Raw genomic sequence first — 20,667 nt, forward strand, 5'->3', positions numbered from 1 at the left:
TGACTTTATCTCATTGATCAATCATCTCACACACTTGTGATAATATTATCTCAGGCACATTCTTGAAATCATTATTAATGACTTTGCGGGTTAAGCGCGTTTTTACGTTCCACTAGGAGCGAAAATAGCACAGACGGGCAATATCCGCAGCATTTGTGCACCATGCCTGTGCAGATTTTAATGAAAGCTTTACAGATGAAAAAAAAAAATAAAGAGAGGGAGAACTCTCCGAGTACGTCAAGTCATCGATAAGTTGGAGGTTTACTTTATTTTCGACTCTCCAGAAACGTACTTAAAAGCTTTTTTATTCCCGAGCGAATAATTGATCGTGTATTGATCCCCTGGCTAAAAGAGAACGGTATTAAAAGAGACGCTTGAAAGATGAGGCATGGCTTACGCAAGTCTACCGATGAAAACACGCAGTGTTAAAAAGTGGTGCTGCTGGTACCTTTTTACGCAATCTTGTACCGACCAGAAAGTAAAACGACGCTCTCTTATGTCGAGGCGTATTTCTCTTTGTAAGTGGACGGGAAGTGGCTCCTGCAGCGGACTCTCCTCGCGCGAATCGCTTCTTCCTGTCGCTAAGAGAAATACTGTGCATCGTAATACTCAGGAAGTACGCTTACCATCGTGAGAGAATGTTATTTCAAATCGAAAATGTCAACGCTATATCGGTCGCGTTGATTCTCTTACATTCTTCGCTCCGGATGGAGTAGGAAGATTTCTCTCCGGCTACAGTTCTTTAGTGCCACGGTCGTGTGCATTTTCCCTCGCGAAGATACATTTTTATCCGCTGCATAGGAATGGGTGTAAATATGAATCCATTTCAGTCCTTTAATACTTTACGAACATATATCTGTACATGTATCCACGATCCATAAAAAATGAAATATTTTAAAATTACATTTATCTTTGCATATGATTTGCATATTTATTTTAACGACTACAAATTAACAATGTTATAACTAGAAATTGCCGACATGGGAATTTTTATATTATATTATATTTTATATTATTTTTAAATTATACATTTTGATATATTTATTGTAAAGTTTTACATCTTTATCTTTTTTCCTCCTCTTGTTAAATGTCACTTTTTTTAAAGATTCGATGTTATTAATGATACGAGAAAAAAAAATCAGAACTCTGTCTCGTAGAACTTTGTTCGACTTGGGATATTGAATGGGGATCACTTGACGAAGCGATTCCTTTTTACCGCACTGCAAATGTTAGTATACTGTACAAAGTGCAGTTCAAGGATTACTGCCGTCTATCTTCTTAAAATTCTAAGGCGTTACACAAGAGTTGTAACAAATGCATCCCGATATTTCCTTCTTTATAAAGAAACGAAGGAATTTTGACAGAGTGTCTTTCTCGTGCACGTCTACATAAAACATGTTTACCTTTTCCCGATGTGCTTTCAACGAAATACGTCTAATGTCAGTGGCAGACGTGCGTTGCCTCGATAATATGTCGAGATGAATAAGCGCGATTTCCAACTAAATCAAATGAAAAATGAAATCCAATCAAAATTCATTCCTATGCTACCGGATATCACAGAATTTTTTATAACGTCTCTTCTTTTCTTAGCTGATTTAGATATACTTAAATGACACGCGTTAGATATCCTTTTTTGACGATTTAAAATACTATGATTTTGCATAACTTATTTTTTGTAAATAAGAATTTTATTAATAATAGTAAGTAATACTTACTATTATTGTATTTTAATTCATCAACTTTTATATATTTTATAAGATTATATAAAAAAATATATGCATACCTCTCTCGTGAATTTTTTTATTTTTATTCTTGAGAAAATAAACTGTGAAAATTTAATATACTAACAGAAAATAGATATAGAATCTGCAATATTTTTTTACTACTATATTTTTAAGGAATTTTGTTCCGTGTAATACATGTTTAATCGCCCTAGTTTAACAGTTTTGTTACGTGGCAAATTGTTCGTTTTTATATCTTCAGGAATAATCTCTTTTTTTCTAATTATTAAGCTTTATGTATTTTTTAGCTTTCTCTTTTTTTCTTTCTCTTTTAAAAAAGTTTGATTTGTATATACATATATACTATATTATTTTAACTTTGCAAAAATGTGTATTGTAAACATAGGATATCTACAAAAAGAAGATTATTATTGTTTTGAGAATTTCTTTATTCATGACACGTAAATCTTGAAATGAGATAATAGCTCTAGACGAATATAAATTGCTTGTTCGAAGATATTTTATAGTTTTATCAAGAAAAATATTCTTATATTATTCTTATATTATTGGACAAAATATTATTACAATAAAATTATTATAAAAATTATAAAAATTATTATTATAGTAAAATTAAGATAATAATAGTATATTCTTGAGACAATTATAATATTATAATACTAAAATAAAATTATATATGAAAAAATAATCGCATTAATTGAAGTATACAAGTTTTAATTTGATACTAATTTTTTTCCATTTATTAAATAGCAGCGGTCTTTGAAAAGCTATCGAAGGGTAAGAGAAACACAATTTTCGAAAGCTCAATGCATTTTGACGCAACAGTACGTCGCATTGTTGCCCGCTGCGTTTTTTGACGTATCTCGCATCCTGAAACGCGATGAAACGCAACTCGTTCTTCTGTTTAATCCATCCGGGATGGACGCGCGCAGGAAAATTGAACTACGCGTGAGAGGAAATCATTGACGCGAATGTCGAGAGAAATTACTTCCGTGTCGCCAACGCGTGAAATGACGAAGGAAACGAGTTTCGCTGATCGACGCTCTTTGCGTTGGTCACGGGCTGCCGATAAAAATAGAGAATATTACGTTTTTTACCGTAACTCACAGATGCGATTAATAATGATCGCAATCCCGACGCATGGTGGGGAGGTGGCGGGGAAATATGCGGCCCTGATTAAATCCATTGGGAGAAATGTCGTTATCCAACAGATAATAAGTGATAACAATTTGTGCGCGCTGTCAGGTCGAGTCTATCAATTTTAAATATGGTCTGCTGCTGACGAGAAAATGGCTGTACCGGCGATTGCGCAGTAATTAATTATATCTTTAGACTGATATATGTGAATAATAGATCATATCGAATACTCGATATATTCGACCAGAATCTGGTAAAATATATATTAATTAATTTTGCTGTGTAGATTAATTTAACAAGTAGTTTATGGAGATGTGTATGATAGTTGATTTTATGTATGCATATACGTTGGTATAGATTGGCCGTGCACTTAGCGATATTATATTCCGATATTATGTTCCATATGTATAATATTTGAAGTATTATTTCTGAAAACTGATGTAGTTTTGAATATTAATTGTATATAGTAAATATTTTTAATTGCGGAAAAAGTTCTTTGTAGAAACAAAATCTATTACAAGAATTAAATATGAAATAATTGAATTAAATTAAATTAAATTTATTTATTTTATTTAATTCAATTAAATTTTACTTGCACAATATATTTTAATTTGCAACTTTCATTAATTCCAAAAATATTGCAGTATCTTTGACATAATAAATGTAATAATTATTTAACTTACTATGTAAAGCAAGTTTTATTAGAGCTTTCATAATATTGGTAAAAAAAATAAAAATTCGACTATATTTAATTATATTCGAATAAAAATTTTAGCAGCATAATGACAGTTCAAGAATCTCGACTAATCTTTTCTTCTTTTTATTTACTTATTTACAAGAAGATTAGTCAGAATTATCTTTGTAATACATATCTAGACAATATTTTTGCATACTTTATCATCTTGTAAATATATAATATGTGATAAATTTTTTTATGAAGAAATGTAATTAAAATGTTTGACTATATATAATCGACGATTAATATTTAAAACTATATATCAGCTTTTAGAAATAATATTATTGAAGAGTAATTAAATTATATCCAGAGTGTACAGCGCACTTCTACTTTTCGGTACGTTCATTATTATGCTGGAAAATATCCATTAACCCCCGACTATGTAGATAATGATCAATAACAATTTATATATGCGTTGTCCCGACGTCAAGCTGAAAACTCGCGCTGTCGATAAAGTAGTATACGTTTATAGGTGCTTATTTTCAATTAGTTCGTAAATTGCGCGCGTGAGGTTACTATTTTTCTGTGAGTACAGGCAATAATAGTCATTTACCGCCCTATCCACGTTACATCAGCAGGCACAGGGGTTATATCCCAACTAATGCAATTGTCTGTTGAAAATATAGACGTATAAATTGAAATGTATATACATATAAGTGTATCTATAAAAGCGCTAAATCAATCGGGCATTACTTTTTTAGAGAAAATATTCCATTAATTCCGAACAATGTATAAATGATAATCAGTAATTATTCGCGCGTGTATGTTCCCTCTCTCTCTCTCTCTCTCTGATAATATTTCGAATGCGATGCGTCTCGTCTTGAATTTTAAATGCGTCATATATGAACGCGCACAAAACACACCCGACGAAACCCGTCGAATAAATATCCTTCGATTATTTGTTGCATGAACATAAAATGGAATATTAGTTTACTGCACCGCGAAATTTCAACTGTATTTAATACCTTGCGTATAGATATTATAATATTTTGCAGCATTTAATATTAATTTTATTCAACAGAATAGTAGTGTATATATCTCTCGAAATGTATTTGTAGAAATATAAAATTGATTGATGTTTTTACATTCTGAAAACAAAAGAATTAACTTTTTGATGGAAATTACAATTTTATTTTATTTTTTATATTATTATATTTATTATATTAGCTTGTTAATTTGACTCCACTTTTAGCTACAGAGGAACAAGTTTATTTCGTTACACGAATTTCGATCGATTCATAAACGAGGCTTACAAAGTTTGAGACTGTTTTCTACTTTAAATAAGCTATTAAACGGAATAATATAGAGTAATAATAAATGGCATATTATAGACAATATAATGCATAATTATTTAATGTAATATAAGATTTTTGATAGGCTATATTAATTACATTAATTATCTTTAGAATTTCTTTTATACTCTTTTTTCCCAAAATGAGGATAAAATTACTCGATTGCTTGTGAATAAAATACCGCATTCGTGTATGTAAAATTTAAATACTTATATATTACCACATTACATTTGATTGCACTTTTGTATTGATTTTTTTGAAGTTCGATTTTTTTTTTTTATTCTCGCCGCGATTTTTTTTACGAAATTGCGACTTGATACTCGTGAACGATCGTTTAATGTGAAAAGCAGAAAAAGTTAAAAGTCACAGAGTGGTTGCACTCGTATAACGACAAGAAGAACGAGAGAGAAAGAAAATGATTGTACGATTCTCTAGCTCTGGTCTAGTTCTGAAAAGTTGGCATCGTTTCCAGATTTTAGTTGTTCTACAGAACGAGCGTTACGGGGCGAGTTTCGTACAAGCTGCCTCGTAAGCAGCTCGAGCAGCACGTCTTCCGGTTTCCGTTACGATGGAACCGGGACGAACATTGATCGAATCTAGCTGGAAATCTGCGCTAGCCATTGGCTCCCTTACGATCTATATCAGTCGACAAGAATACGACCGGTGCACACAATTCAGCTTAAATTCCATAATTCCGTATTTCAATAGAATCTCTTTATACGATTGTATATGAAGGAGATAATTTGATGTATACTACGATTTTCTCAGTTGTTTACGCAACAAATAAAAACATGGAAATTATATATATTTTAAAAGCTTTATAAAGCGTTGGATATCTGTTGCGGAACACAATGGAAGCAGAATATTTAATATCGAGGATTTGTTCAGGGAACCTGTCAATTGTATAATTAAAACTTTTTGTAAACTATGGGTTTAAATTTTATTTTGCTTATTGAAATGTAAATAATTTAAAAAAAATATGAATTTATACATCACCATCCATATATATTTAACATTAATATTGAATATTTTGATATTGGTCTATGATACATGTTTAACAAATGCTATAGTCTTTTTGGTGTAATTGAATGTTGCATTAATCTCCAACATCGTAAATGGTGCTTTATGCGGTTTCGTACAAGCACATTAATGTACAATTAGATTCAAGAGAAGTTTCGTACGAGCAGTAGTTGCAAAATGTAATCGTTCGCATGTGTCATGAAAGTTAGGATGATTTAATTAGTCCAGCAATCAAATGGACATTATTGTAATTGTGGTCACAATGAAACGAAATATTTCTGCGTGCATTTCTATGAAATCGCCATTTTCAATAAATAATAACGAGGACATTTCCCGTATTATTCCTGCGTTTCCATGTTGTTTCTTTCAAGTCATTATCTTGTAATGATTTCTGATCGTGATATCTACATTAGTTAGATAATATCATGTTTTTTGTAAAATATCATGCTTTATTTTATGCTTAATATTCATATGATGGAAATATTTACTTATTGATTTAAATTAAAAATTTTAATATATCTTTCTATATTATTTATATTTATAAAATAAAACCTAAAAAAGAGGTTGACGATGAGAGAAAGAGAGAGAGAGAGAGTTTTAATTTTAAAATAAATTTAAGGTTAAACCAAATAATAAATTAATCTATAACACATTGTATATATTTTAGAATGAAATTTTTCACGATTTTTTTTTTAATGTCACTGTAAATTGTACCCAAAACTAGTACAGTCATTACTTTCAAACTTCCTTGCTACCTCCAGTATGTTTACAGTGCTTCATGGTGTTCGTTCCATCGGAGCAACGATACTTTAATCCTCTGGTAAGCTTTCGTTTCGAGGGACCTTAAACCATGGCTTAGAACTGGACGAATTAAGTCCAACTATCTCTACGCGCGTTCGATTTAGGTTAATCTTTCATCGCGAAATATTGCGTCATCCGTAACACAATTGTCTAGTAAAAATGTCACAGCTATCGAGCCACCGAAAAATTTATCGGATCAGCCATTTTCTGTCCGCTATAAAGTACGGAAAGTAGAAATACGTATATTTAATAGATTGTGAGCGAAATAAGATAGGTTTTGTGTTATTTAAAATCTTGCTTGCAATTTAAGGGATTAGTGAACAATACATATAATCATACATTATTGTTATAACATAAATATATTGATTCTCTCTTTAAACGAAGTACGTGTGATGAAGTGACGCTTGATCGAGGGTGAGAATCATATGGCAAAACAACGTGCTGAAAATAGAAACCGATGTGCCATTCATGTCAAGCCACAAATTTACAAGTTGTTTTCCAGCTTTTGTCCTCGCTTGATCTCGATTCGATACACGATCTACCAGATAAATGAACCTTTTAAATAATGTATTCGCCCGCGGAAGTCGCGCGCTCGCGTAAGCTTACAACTGAATAAACATTCGAATCCACCGTTCTACTTCCGCCGTGTTCATCCGTTACCAGCGCAACAATTTACTTCCGCGGCCGTGAGTTATTCTACAGCTTGTCGCCGTAAAAGTGTGAGCGCGATGTTCGTGCAGGGAGAAATAGGATGAGAGCGAAATTGAATGTCCCGGGAAAAGAGCATTTGGCCAAAAGCGAAATCGTCTTCTGGTAACATCTGCTGTTTATGCCTTAAAAAATATTCGCGTAAAAAATATCTTTATTTTCAAAATTTTTGATAAATAATACAAAGTAATAATATTCTGTTTTTTTTTTTTTTTTTCTAATGGATTAATAAATAAGTTTCGATGTATCCAAGAAAATCTTCTCGTAAGAAATAGTAATTTTAAAGTTTGAATAATAAAATTGAGTAAATAATTATTAACATATGTAATATAACAATTAATATATTTAAAAATTATATATCTCTTTGTTTCACATGATATTACTTTGATTTTTACTATGTATAAATATATATTTAAAAAATAAGTATTTTTTTTAATCTTTTTTTAAATTTTTTAACAATTTTAATAACTTTACGATTTATGTGCGTATTTATCATTTGCATATCTGAAATGCAATAATCGTACGCAAATGTTATTAAGTTTGATTAATCCATGATATTCTGGCGTTTAATTTCCGTGCAAGCTCTCATCATAATTATAGAAGATAAATCAGAATAAGCCGTTGTTCGAGATAGCCATTAACCCAGTTTTGGTAATAAGAGCATGTCTCGCGCGTAGAATTTTCATACTTTTATTTGTCTACTCGAATACACATGCACAATTATGAATAGACATTGATTAAGTGGATTAGAATAGTGAGTAGCCATGAAAATAATATTGTATTTTGTCTGAGATTATCTGTTTTGATTTTTTAGCAAAAGAAATATCAAGATGTCAAGAGTTTTATTATAATGAACATTACTATATTTATATGGAAAGTAAGTTATGTAATAATTCTAGATTTTTAGACGAAGAGAGAAAGAGGGAATAACATATGTTCTCAAATAAACATGAAACACGTATGATTATATATATTTTCCCAAAGCTACGTAAAATGAAAGTTTTGGATTTCATTGTTTTATAAAAAAGCGTGTTTCATTAACTTTATAAAAAATTAAACAGATGATTAAATCATGTACGAAATTCTTCAGTATTTTAAAAAATATTTTATCTCGCTATCCAAGCTCACAGTTTTTCGTGTTTTTTTTTCCGCAATGATTTCCATAAGCGATAACCATCTGATGATTTCAATAGACGGGAATTAGAAAGAGAGAACCTCGGTATCCGACGTATGTAAGAACCGGGAAACTCGGCCGATTAAATTTAATCAGATTACTATACGAAAGTTTTGCCCGTGAATTGTACACGCGCATTCTTCGGAGAGAGATCAAGGGGCGCATATCGGATCGCTCGGTCATTCCAATCACGTAGTCGAGTTACAGCGGTCCTCCCTCCCGCGAAGAAGATTCCGGAGTGGTTGCAGTCGGTGCACAGTTCAGCGCTTTACAGTTTGCATACTCGTTGATTTACGGACGTGAGCTGTACAAGGTGGGCAACGGAATGTAATAGCGCGGACCACGGGTTTGTTATTGCCGGGATGCAACAATCGTTTGTATGCATTACTCTTTGCGGTGTCTGGCTTTATGCATATAATCTAGACGCCGGGCTCATAAGACGGAGGATCGTTACCAAGACGATGTGCCGACCAAGTCGTAGAACGTCGTTGCTTCTGAACCTCCTTGTCGACACTTATTGCGAATTTTGTCGATGGAAGAGACGACAACTTTGTAACGTCACAAATTATACCACACCGCTCGTTAACTCATAATCGGATTCTATGGGAAAATAACGTAACGTTACGTCTCACGAAAATTTAAATTGCTTTTTACTTTAAAAAATAACTCTAAAAAGCTCTATATTTTAATAATACGGAATAGAATATTTAAGAAATATTTATTTATTATATATATTAATTTTATTATTTTGGATACTTTTCATACATTATTTTTTCTATTTATCGAAACATTTTGAATTAGTTATTTCCTCGAATAAAAATACCAATAATAAAATTAATAATAAAATCTTACATATCTTTTAGTAATAACTTTTATTGTAATAAAATAATAAAATTGATATTATTAATTTTATTATTATATGTATGTGATACTTTTCGCGTATTACTTTTGTACAATTTATCGAAATGTTTTGGAATGAATAATTCCTCTTTCAAACAAAAATACAAAACTATATCAATAATAAAATTAATAAAACCAATACAATAATAAGATTAATAATAACATTTCATGAAATCTTATTATATGTCGTACATGTAGTGAAATTTAATAAAATAATAAAATTAATAATACTTGAGAAAACAAGAGAGATATAGGTGTGTCTTTAATGAAATCTTTGAGAGCGTCAAATATTTGCGATACACAATTGAGAGTATATATGTATGTGAGAATAATTGGAATAGGATTTTACGCTCTTCTTTGGTTCGACAAATTTACTCAACAAAATTTGAAAGCGTATCATGCACTTTACCACGACTGTCTCGTCGCAGAAGAAACTACCAATAATGGGTCAGATGTTCCTTCGTCGACGCGTGAATTATCGACTTTGCTCCTCCTTCCACATCCACCACCGGGAGGTACTTGGGAAATATTGAAGAATTTGCATATTTCGCAACTCTCTCTCGGTGGTGTGGTAACTTGCTCGATGTAACTAACAGACATTATTATCTGTTTTATTTTTCATGTCGCTCATCGGGACATCGGGCTGGCTGCGCTCATCCATGACTGCTGATAACTCTTTCTCGGTGATGGTGACTACGGTGACAATACTAACGTATTGGTGATGGTGATACGAATTTACACACACACCCATATATATATATATATATATATTTATAATTTTTTTAATAATATATTTGTTTTATTTATTTTGCTTGAAAAAATATTGGGATTGCAAATACTGTTATTTAACACGTTAATTATTTACTCCCTTATTAATGATTCACTAATGCTTGAATTATTATAACAATGTTTGAAACTGCTCGTATCGATCGTCGCAAACTTTATACTGGCGGAAAATATATAATACGGATATTCCACACATTTCGTCACGCATTATTCCGCACGCGGGCTGTTACCACGCACTGTTACAATCATTTTGCCATTTCCTCGGAAACTTCTGCGACTATACCGGTCCCTTTATTGGCCTCCGCTCGCGAAATTATCGCGCGAATCTGCATTTACATGCTGGAACGTCTGCGGTCCCGTCCGCAAACTCCATCGTCACGAACGATCTCCGCGTTAAATTCCGCAAATGTTGGCTGCTTCCCCTACTTCCTCGCCCTATGTTAAACCGCGTATCGTATGTAAACGAAACGACCCTGCTTTCGCCTGCCGGCGAATGTTGTTGCCATTGATACATCCGTTCCCGAAACCAATCCACTTTGGCTGATCCACTCATTAATTACTCCCGATCCCTTTAAATTGATCACTCTGTTGCGGCGGCGATGTCATTACGCTTCGATCTTCGATATCCGACCGCCCGACCTTCTCTTGCGCTTGTCTTTTCTCTCGTATCCTTCTGTAATTTATACACGGCTTATTCTTCAATTTATTAATGCATGCTTTGTGCCATCTATTTTGATATTTATATTTCAATAATATATGCGATTTTAATCGACTTTTTTTATGTCGTCGCTGATCGATTCATATGACATATCATTTTTACGCCGCGTCACGTGGAATTTTTCTTTTTTTTTTTTTTTTTTTTTTTTAATTGGACAGCCTTGTTGTCAGGCACCTTGAAGACCTATCAACGCGCGGCCTGCGACGAGGAAACCATGACGTTAAAATGCCCACCCGGCACAACCATTCTCGTCGAACACGCCCAGTATGGAAGAACGGGAATGTACGGCATCAGCAAATGCAACTCATCCGTTCCCCCGATGATCACGGGGGACGAGCCGACGAATCACACATGCATCTGGCCGCAATCAGTGCAGGTATGTGCCAATGAAATTCTCCCATTCCCGTAGCAGGTGGATGCCGTGATTAAGCAAGAGAGCGTATGCGATTTTCAAGTTTATTGAAAATTGCTGCCACGCGTAACCGCGTTGATTTAATGGAGAGAAAAGAAGAGAAGAGAAATTAAAAATATAAAATTTGTAAATGGTTATATGATTTTCTTCGAAATTTTTTATCTTTATCGCGAAAAAACAGAACTTTAATTTTTTCTTCAATTTATATTTCCTTTCTTTGTTTTTGAAGAGTACTTAATTAAAACTTCTTGAGTTTGCGATATTCATTATCGAACATTCTGCTAATAAAATAATTTATTTTCTTAATTAATTATTAAGTAGCATCAATAAATGTTTGTATAATTTTAACGTCGTCTTACATAATTTTTTATCAATCTTGAAATGTAATCAGCGTTTAATGTGACACGTTTCTTCTGTAACAAGTTAAAAGCTTGATCACGCACATAGACGTAAACTTTCGTGTATTTCTCGTGTAATAACGGAGCGTACGAACTTGGCAAATTTGCAAGACATGATCCCACCCTTTCAGGGGAAGTTTAATATTTGGACGTACTTTAGATTCCGATTATCTCCAAATTCTGCTTCTTCAGCGCCCGAAAGGAAGTTTTGCTAAACTCCGGGGCTGCCGAAACTCGGAAGTTTCAAAGAATCCGAACGTCGATCAAAATATAAGATACGTTATATCCGTTTTATTACCAACTTACACGACATTATACGATTGTATCTTGATGTAATTGAGAGATTTACGTTCCACGTCTCCTCGATTTTCGCGACTGCACTTTTTCATTTCTCGATCTCCGATCAGCCTCGAAACTTTATTCGACGTCTTACATTTATCGGTTCTTCCTCGTTTCTAATCCAGAGAAGGACATAGATGATATATTCTTCCAGCGCGTCCTCGTTTTCCTTCCTACTCCGCATGGTTACCAAACCGGAAAGAATCGTAAACCGGATCCACCCCTTCTGGGGTTAACCTCCATACGCTTCAAGCCTCGTAAACTTGGCTCGGATGCGTGACCTCGTGCATGAATCGCAGTACACTCCTTCTTATCTTGTGGAAGATTTTACACAGACTCAAGAGATTGCCGCAATCCCTCCTATCGCGATTATTTTCCACTACTTACGTGTTCTTAGAGGTAATACGGAAAGTTAAGTGCGATAATTCAGGAACTTCGATATGTTAACACAAAAATAATGGGCTTAACTAGTATTATGCTAGTAGTTTAATTTATTTAATGTTTCACAATCTCTGAAATTAATGTTTTAATTATTATATTCTTTGTTTCTTTTTTTTTTGTTTTATTGTAAAGCACTGAGGAGAATCTCGATTGTAGAAATGACGTTTGCATACATACATCAATTAAAACAATCTCGTTATGATATTCATTAGATTAAAAACTTGTGTTTGAATTTTAATGTAATTTATTAAGTGATTCACTAATTGTTTAGAAAATTTACCGCTCCTATCGCCAGTTTCTTAATGTAATTTAGAATTTAAGGAGCGATCATGACACACATTAATTTTAATTATTATTTTACACAAAAAGTTACTAAATTTCCTTTTGCGTAATAAAGTAAGATAAACTACTCTCTTTTTCTTGTATTAAGAATAATTTCGAATATTTATTACATAAATTTAAATAGTTCTTTATACTGCTGAAAAATTTTTAAATTACAACTCTTAAAAGTAATATTATAATATATAATAAAAGTGTCTCTCGCAATAATAATCACAATAGTTACTTTTTAGATTTCTTTCACAGTATTACTAAAAGCGCGTGAAAAAATTTCTCGCACGTCGAAATATCTTTTAAATCAACCTATATAAGTTTATAGATCTACAGTAAAGTGCTAGGGGAAAGAGGGGATATTTTATACTCCCTCTCTGTGTTTCATTCCGGATGTTTTCGAAAATTGCCAAGCGAATTCGTTTTAAGAGCGCATCGAAAGGCGAGAGCTTCGTCAAAGGCTACGTGAAAGTGCAGCAACTAAAATGCAACTGTAAACATCGTCAAAGGAGAGGTTGCGCGAAATTTTCACAAAGATGATGATCGAACAAGTCGGGAAGCCCGGGGAGAAACATCATCCGCGCGCGCTTTACTATCTCAACAAGAATACACGGGGGCTCCGTCGGGGAAAAGTCCCTGGAGAATGTGCCCGCACGAAAACTTGTTTTCTTTGAGCTTAATTCACTGGCAATTACGAATCTCTCGCGCGAGGGCGGAAAAAGAGAGAGAGAGAGATACGTCCCGCGTTGGGTTAAAATCTTGGTTTGCGGAATAATGGTAACTGACCTGAAAACGGCGCAGCCCTGTGTTTCGCGAAGCGTGCGACTGACAAATTCGTTTGAGCTGAAAAGAGACGGAAGGAAGAAGAAGAGAGAGAGAGCAACTAGGTGGTCTAACGAGGTTGTCGGTGGTTGAGTAACATGTTCTTAGAGATATGCGCGAAGCTTCATATTTCTTCTTTCGATATTAAATTATCCATTTACGAAGCTCGCAATTTGATTTCGGCCAAGCGGAAATCGAGGACAGAATTAGTACTTTATTTCCACTGTATTCGTATTTTGTGTTTGAAATTTTTTCCCTCTGCGGGATTTCTAATATGATCGTTTCTATTTATTAGTGATAAAGTTGTTTATATCGTATCACTTAAAATATTTGACGTTATTTCTTCCTCACTTGGCATTAAATAGTATTATGCAATTAATATTGGACATTTTAGTTTGATGTTTAAAACACCAACTGTTAGTTATTTAACCTTTTGTTAAACAAGAACAAATTAATATGTTATAAATCTTTTTGTGACATAGAGTAAAAAGTATGTTTTTAAGCAATCCGTCTCTTGAATCGTATCTCCTTTAAAAGTAGTAAATTGGCAAATGGCAATAATAACAAAAATATAGATGAGAAAAGAAATAATTTATTAATATATTTTATACATAAGAACAAATAAAGAAACATCCAACATATAATAATTAGAAATAACATATTTATATTAATATTAATTTATATTTTGTATTAAATTAAATTTTATCAATAACAAATAAGGAAGAAAATATTCAATATAAAATAAAAATTATTAAATAATAGCTTTTATGAATAACAGTTGGTACAGTACTTTGCTTGTTCTGATACAAAATTTTCTCAAATCAATACGATAAAATTAAAAATGATGATTAGAAACCACGATCAGTTTCTTTATAAATATCAATTTAACCTTTATTAGTAATAAATGTAATATATACATCAAATAAAATATTTTATAATAAATTTTCGGAAAAATACAAAAATATAGAATAAATCTTGTTGAATTATTATCAGCTAAAATAAATTAGTCACAAGTTACATATCATATCTGATTTTTTGAATATCTGTAGCACGCACAAAATCGGATGTAATCTAGGGGACCTTTTATTTATATTTTTTTATTGCTCATTTATTTCATATTTTTACGTTTTTTATTAGATGTCGTTTATATTTATCAATTATAAAGAAATTTGATAAAGTACGATTTAGGAGAAGAGTACGATGATAAACAACTCTTCTTACATTGGTGAAGAAAATTTTTATACAGATTTATGTTAGCGCGAACAACGATTTTCGGAAGAATCAGACGGATCGTTTCTCTGGCGATTCAAAATGATCTCCACTTTCTATTCTCCGAGGGGAAAAAAAGGTGGCGTTATTCGCACAGCATTGCGGTATAATAACTTACCTTTGGTACATACAATAAAAATCTCCCGTAGTATCCATCGGTTTGCGGTTTTCACAAGTCCACGTATATCGATTTCATATTTCATATTCTACCGAACCGAGGAAGAAACCATTGTACGTACGATCTCGCCCGCATGCGAAAATGGAGTAACTCTTTTATTTCGTCGACGATCTTATCCTTCGCTACGGATCTTGCTTTTCACCGAGATCCGAACGCTTTCTCTCGCGTTTCCTGATATTTTTTATCCACTGGATATACGTACGGTCTTCGAACTTCTCAAAGTGAAAATACATTTCACGAAATGTTATATATACTGCATTGAAATCTTTTTCTCACTTATTTACATATATGTACATGTTATTACCAGAATCGTTAAAAGAAACAGAATTTTATGAGTATTTTTTTTTTTTTTTAACAAGAAAAAGATCGAGTCGTAAAGCAAATATAATATCGCGATGCATTCGACAAGTTAAGAATCACTTTATTTATCATTTCCCATTGGATTTATGCTTTTGAATTTTTCCCATAGACAGATACGTACATTGTAACGTATATTGTGGAGAGAACCAATGATGTGATCGATAATCTGAAGAGTCAGACAAGATTCGCGGGGGATTCTTTCCTTGAGCGATTTATTTGGTCTCTTAACAAAAGGTCGACCCATAAAACAAGTCCATAGTCAAGTAGTGCGTAATTTATTTACTACGCTCTCTCATATCGGATCAACTTGAGATCGCAGTTAGCTGCGAACGATTTATAGAGTTCTAAAGCACTTTCATCTCCCATTTGTCGCTTTTTACTTTAGAACGAAAAGTTTAGATGGAGTTTAAATCAACTCGCTTCAACATAAATTCAACAAATGGAAGTTGGAAGCGGTTGGAAGTCGTATTAACGTGATCATTTGATTTGAAAACCATACCAAGAAAAATATCTAATCTGTTTAGATATACTATGTTTATACACTATGTACGATGTTTCATCTTATATTTATACGTATTATTATCATAAAAGAAAATAAATAGTAAATCGATAAGTTTTTTTTTTTATTTTTAATAAAACAAGCCTTCCTGAGTGAATTAATTTCAGGGCATCCACTCCCTGGAAAAATATGAAAATTAGGAGGGATTTGAAAAAATCAGGAATTATAGAATTTTATTGGAATTCAGGGAATTTTTTTTTTAATTCCCTCTGATAGTCGCCAAGTGAATTATATGCATATGTGTTTAAAATATTTAATATAAATATATGTCTATATTTAATTTTTATATATTCAATGTCTGAACAAATAGGTACACATTTTTATTGATAAAGACAATGAAAATGTTATGCAAGTGATAAATGTTTATCTTATAAAATCATTGAGTTTTTTTCCGTATATTTATAAATTTATTAATTGAAACTTAAAATGTCCTGTATTTTTTTTCGAATGAAAAAACATTTAAAAACTTATTTTTTTTTTTTAAATTGCACTTGAAAATCGTGAAAAACAATCTTGAAAATATTTTTTTAGCTGAAGTGTCAAAAATAATTCTTTGAAAAATCAGGGAATTTTTGTACTATTTAAAATTTAAATAGATACCCTAATAATATTTTTTAAATAAATTGTATTCTTTTTTAATAAATTTTATTTTCTTCATATGAAAAACCATTAAAAAACGCAGATCAAAGAACTTAGTTTTAAAAAGTTGCATTTGATAAACAATCTTGAAAATATTTTTTTTATCTGAAATTTTAAACAAAAATAATTTTCTGAAAAATCAGAGAATTTTTAGGGAAAATTTTTTACAAAATTTGTGTAGACATCCTAATAATACTTTTGAAGTAAATTTTTTCCCTCTATATCTTCTTTTACTTTTTCTCTATATAATATGATTTAAGATATTCGATTTTGACGTGAGATGAAGAGACACCTTTACATATAATGCACTTTCAGTTCTGATTCAGCACCCTGTATTGATATGCACGTATCTAGTATGAATCAGGGATATAGTTCGCTCGAGAACGCGATCATTGCTTCGCTCGCGTCATTGCTTCCAACGCACACGTGGAATTCGCCTCGCTGCTGCTGTTTCCTGTGTGCACAGGAAGGAATCAGCGCGCGCGGCGGTATACTTTCCTCGGGTGCAGAGCTGCATCGGGAATTCTCAAAGCGGGGAAACGCGTATCCTCTGAATGAGAAAGCGTATTCCCTGTAGAAGGGTTCGAGCCAAAAGTGGCTGCCTTACCCTTGCCGAGCGATTCGAATCTCGCGAAAGGGCTTTTCCGCGCGAGTGCTTATTTCCAACCCCTCAATTCCCGCCCCCCGAACAACTTCTCGGCGACATACGTCGCTGCCTCCATAAAGAGGAAGGAATTTAAAGTCGCGACTTATGTTGGAATAAAATGTCGTACGTACGTACATACGTCTCGATAGTCGCGCTTTCTTTCCCGAGTGAAACGTGTATGTAAATCGCGACTACTAAAAAAGAAGAGAAACGAGAATAAAGCAAATATAGATAACGAGGAATCGACGGAAGTTTAAGGGCTCAATCTACGTACTCTAGCAGTATGAAAAATTGGTGATTTTTAGAATTCTTTTTTTAAAAATATTAGAAATTGAGTTTTTTTGCGTTTAACGTATGTTTAAACAGTACGTCGATATTTTTAAACCATGGAGCTTTTTTCTGTAATTATCTGAAATGACAAAATTTGTTCTAGTTTTATTCTGTAGGATATTGAACTTAATTAGAATTTAAAAAATATTAAAATTTAATATTTTTTTGACGTTTAAAAAAAGAAAAAAATATCGGTAAAATTGAAATATCTAATTTTTAAATGATACTATTTTGTTATTTTTTAATTTGTTAAAATAAAATTAGAAAATATTATTTCCAATGAAAATAAAAACAAAATAAATTGATTTTAATAAAATAATTAGAAATAAAAAAGCTAAATATCCAAGATTTAAAAATATTGACGTACTGTTTATAAACATTATATAATAATAAACGTTCAAAAAGATCAATTTTTAATATACTTCATAAAAATTATCAATTTTTTAAAAACTAGATTAGGAGCCTTAAGAAATGCGGATGAATAAAGGAAGTGTGGACAAATCGAGATCGAATAACGGATAAAGCGCGGATTAAGGGAACCAGATTTGTTTTACAACTCCGGGTTTTGTTACGAGGTATGTGTATCTTTCTAAAGATTGAGACGCGATACGTTGATCCTCCGGTTTATAGTTTGATCTTTTATGTATCGCGCAGAAACTCTCGTCGGTTTTGTGACGTTTTTTATTTAGTGTATTATATACATGTATTCTGAGAGAGATAGAGAGAGAGAGAGAGAGAGAGAGAGAGAGAGAGAGAGAGAAAGAGAGACCATATTTTTATCGCTCGTTGTATAAATAATCAGCGCGCAGGTATTATATAACACAAGTTGAGTCTTCTAAAATATACCGGAGATACTTACTTGATCGATAATTATGTTATCTCACGATAAGCCGGAATCAATTCGACTAACGTTCTATCGCCATATCAGAGAGAGAGAGAGAGAATATAACGACGGTTCCATCTTCGCTCGTATCGAGATTAGCTGCTGTTAGTTTACGGTATCGGTTCCTTTACAGCAGCAGCGAGAGAAATGGAGTAACAGAGTCGAAGGGAATTAAGCCACGTCCTGACTTCGGTTCTCTGGAGTGAACTCACATCACCGGAGTTGTACGGTAAACGTTTACGTATACGTATTGTGACGGACGACAGGACACGGACGTAGGGATGCATCGATACAATGCACGCGGAAAATCGATTTCTCTCGCGGGAGAGAAGTGAAATAGAGGGAGGAGGAAGCCGGGGAACTCTCCGATAATTAGATGGATATCGTACGTACATATATGAGGGATCGGGTACACCGTAGGCGATCGAGTCGTGCACGTGGGGAATCCCAACGCGGACATGTCGGTAGCAGCTTGAAATCCGGAAATGTAATTTCCACATTTCTCTCTTCTCAGCCAGACGGTGCCGACATATACCGGGTCTTCCTTCCTTCACCTTCCCTGCGCGAAATATTACAATCAGCGAATATCTTTTCCTCTACTCGCGAGCGAGTCTATTGATTTTCAATTACCTACGCATATGGTATACATGAGTGAATTTAATGTAACCGAGAGAGCAAAAAGCACGCGATGACATATGTACGATGGAAGTGTTTTTTCACGATATAAATCTGATATTAAAACGCAGATATATATCCTGTACTTTTTATCTTACTAATGTAAATTAAAACTTTAATAAATAGAATGTTTTTTAAACTCGACTGTTGAAGATATTCAATAGAAAATAGAAGTTATTTGCATTCTTTTCTAAATATTTTCGCAACTTATTTATTTTATACACGATCAAAAAATGAGAAGATACTAAATGGATCGTTTCCTTGTTTTCTATGTATGATTATAGTTACTACGTCATCGCAATTAAAATTACTTCTCGCGCTTCATTAAGTCATGCCCGTTGTAACAGTGTTAGATTGCGTTTAACGTAATTAAGCACGGACGTAGCCGTGTAACTCGAATCCTTGCACGCAATTAGCTGATTGAAAGTGGAATCCTAGGAATCCACGACAATGTATGCGTCGCCATTGTACGGTAGTGTCGGATAATCGATGACTTTTGAAGAACTCGAATGAATTCAGGCGACAATTATTCGCTCTTTTTTACGACCGATGTATTTACTTCTCGAACAAAAGTTTTCTCAATTAAAAAGCCGGCAAAAAAAATCTCCTTTTTCGTTACGCATTTATTTACGATTTCATCTTTTCCGTAGAATCCCATGCAAACTGGAACACGATTTTTCCTTTAATCTTTTTGTCAAGAGGTCATAACCGTTTATCATAGATCTTGATTTTAGTGCCTCCTATTCAGCCATCGAGCGATCGATATCCCCATCCTTTGCAATGCAATATTTATTTAAAACTGAGCAAGAATTTAAAACTGCTATCTCTTTTTTTATGTGTATTTTTATGAGAGCGATTCATCGCTCATTTCACCGATTTATTCTCGTGTTGCAAATATTGGCACATGCCATACAATTTCATATGCAGGTTAATCCTGGTGATATTAGTTTTGCTCGCGTATTCAAAAGTTTTTTCTTTTTTTTTTTTTTTTTTTTATATAAAAAGACAAAATTAATCTCATTTCAAACTCGAACTCGCGTCGGTCAAAAGAATCAACCGCGAAATTAAGTCGCTGTAAAAACTGCTTTGAAATTGATTCAGTCATAATTTGTCCACCTTTGTGGATATCTTTTTCTAGGCTATATCTTTTACAGCAATTGCAATAACTATGATAAAAAGTCCTTTAATTCCGAGTTTCGAATTTAAAATGTCATCGTCCTAGATTATTCTGTTGGCATATTTACCTGCTTTCGTTATTATACCTCTGTCACAAAGTTTGTCTTTCTCGTCTCGCTCATTTGTACGATTAGTTAATATCTTTCTTCTGATCATACTAAAAAGATATTAAATTTTTATATTTTCATTATACATTTTA

The 20,667-nt window shown here is 32.9% G+C and overlaps 1 protein-coding gene across 4 annotated transcripts in view; it reads left to right on the forward strand.

The window, feature by feature from the left end:
- Positions 1–20,667, forward strand: part of LOC140669073 (uncharacterized) — a 188,181-nt gene that overhangs the window by 98,425 nt on the left and 69,089 nt on the right. For 3 of the 4 annotated variants that reach the window (XM_072898561.1, XM_072898564.1, XM_072898563.1), the window contains exon 2: positions 11,170–11,387. In XM_072898561.1, coding sequence (XP_072754662.1) covers positions 11,170–11,387 — 218 coding nt within the window. The remainder of the gene's footprint in view (positions 1–11,169; positions 11,388–20,667) is intronic. The other variant, XM_072898562.1, reaches the window with a different exon arrangement.

This window comes from Anoplolepis gracilipes, chromosome 8 (genome assembly GCF_047496725.1).
Source record: "Anoplolepis gracilipes chromosome 8, ASM4749672v1, whole genome shotgun sequence".
Lineage (NCBI taxonomy): Eukaryota > Metazoa > Arthropoda > Insecta > Hymenoptera > Formicidae > Anoplolepis > Anoplolepis gracilipes.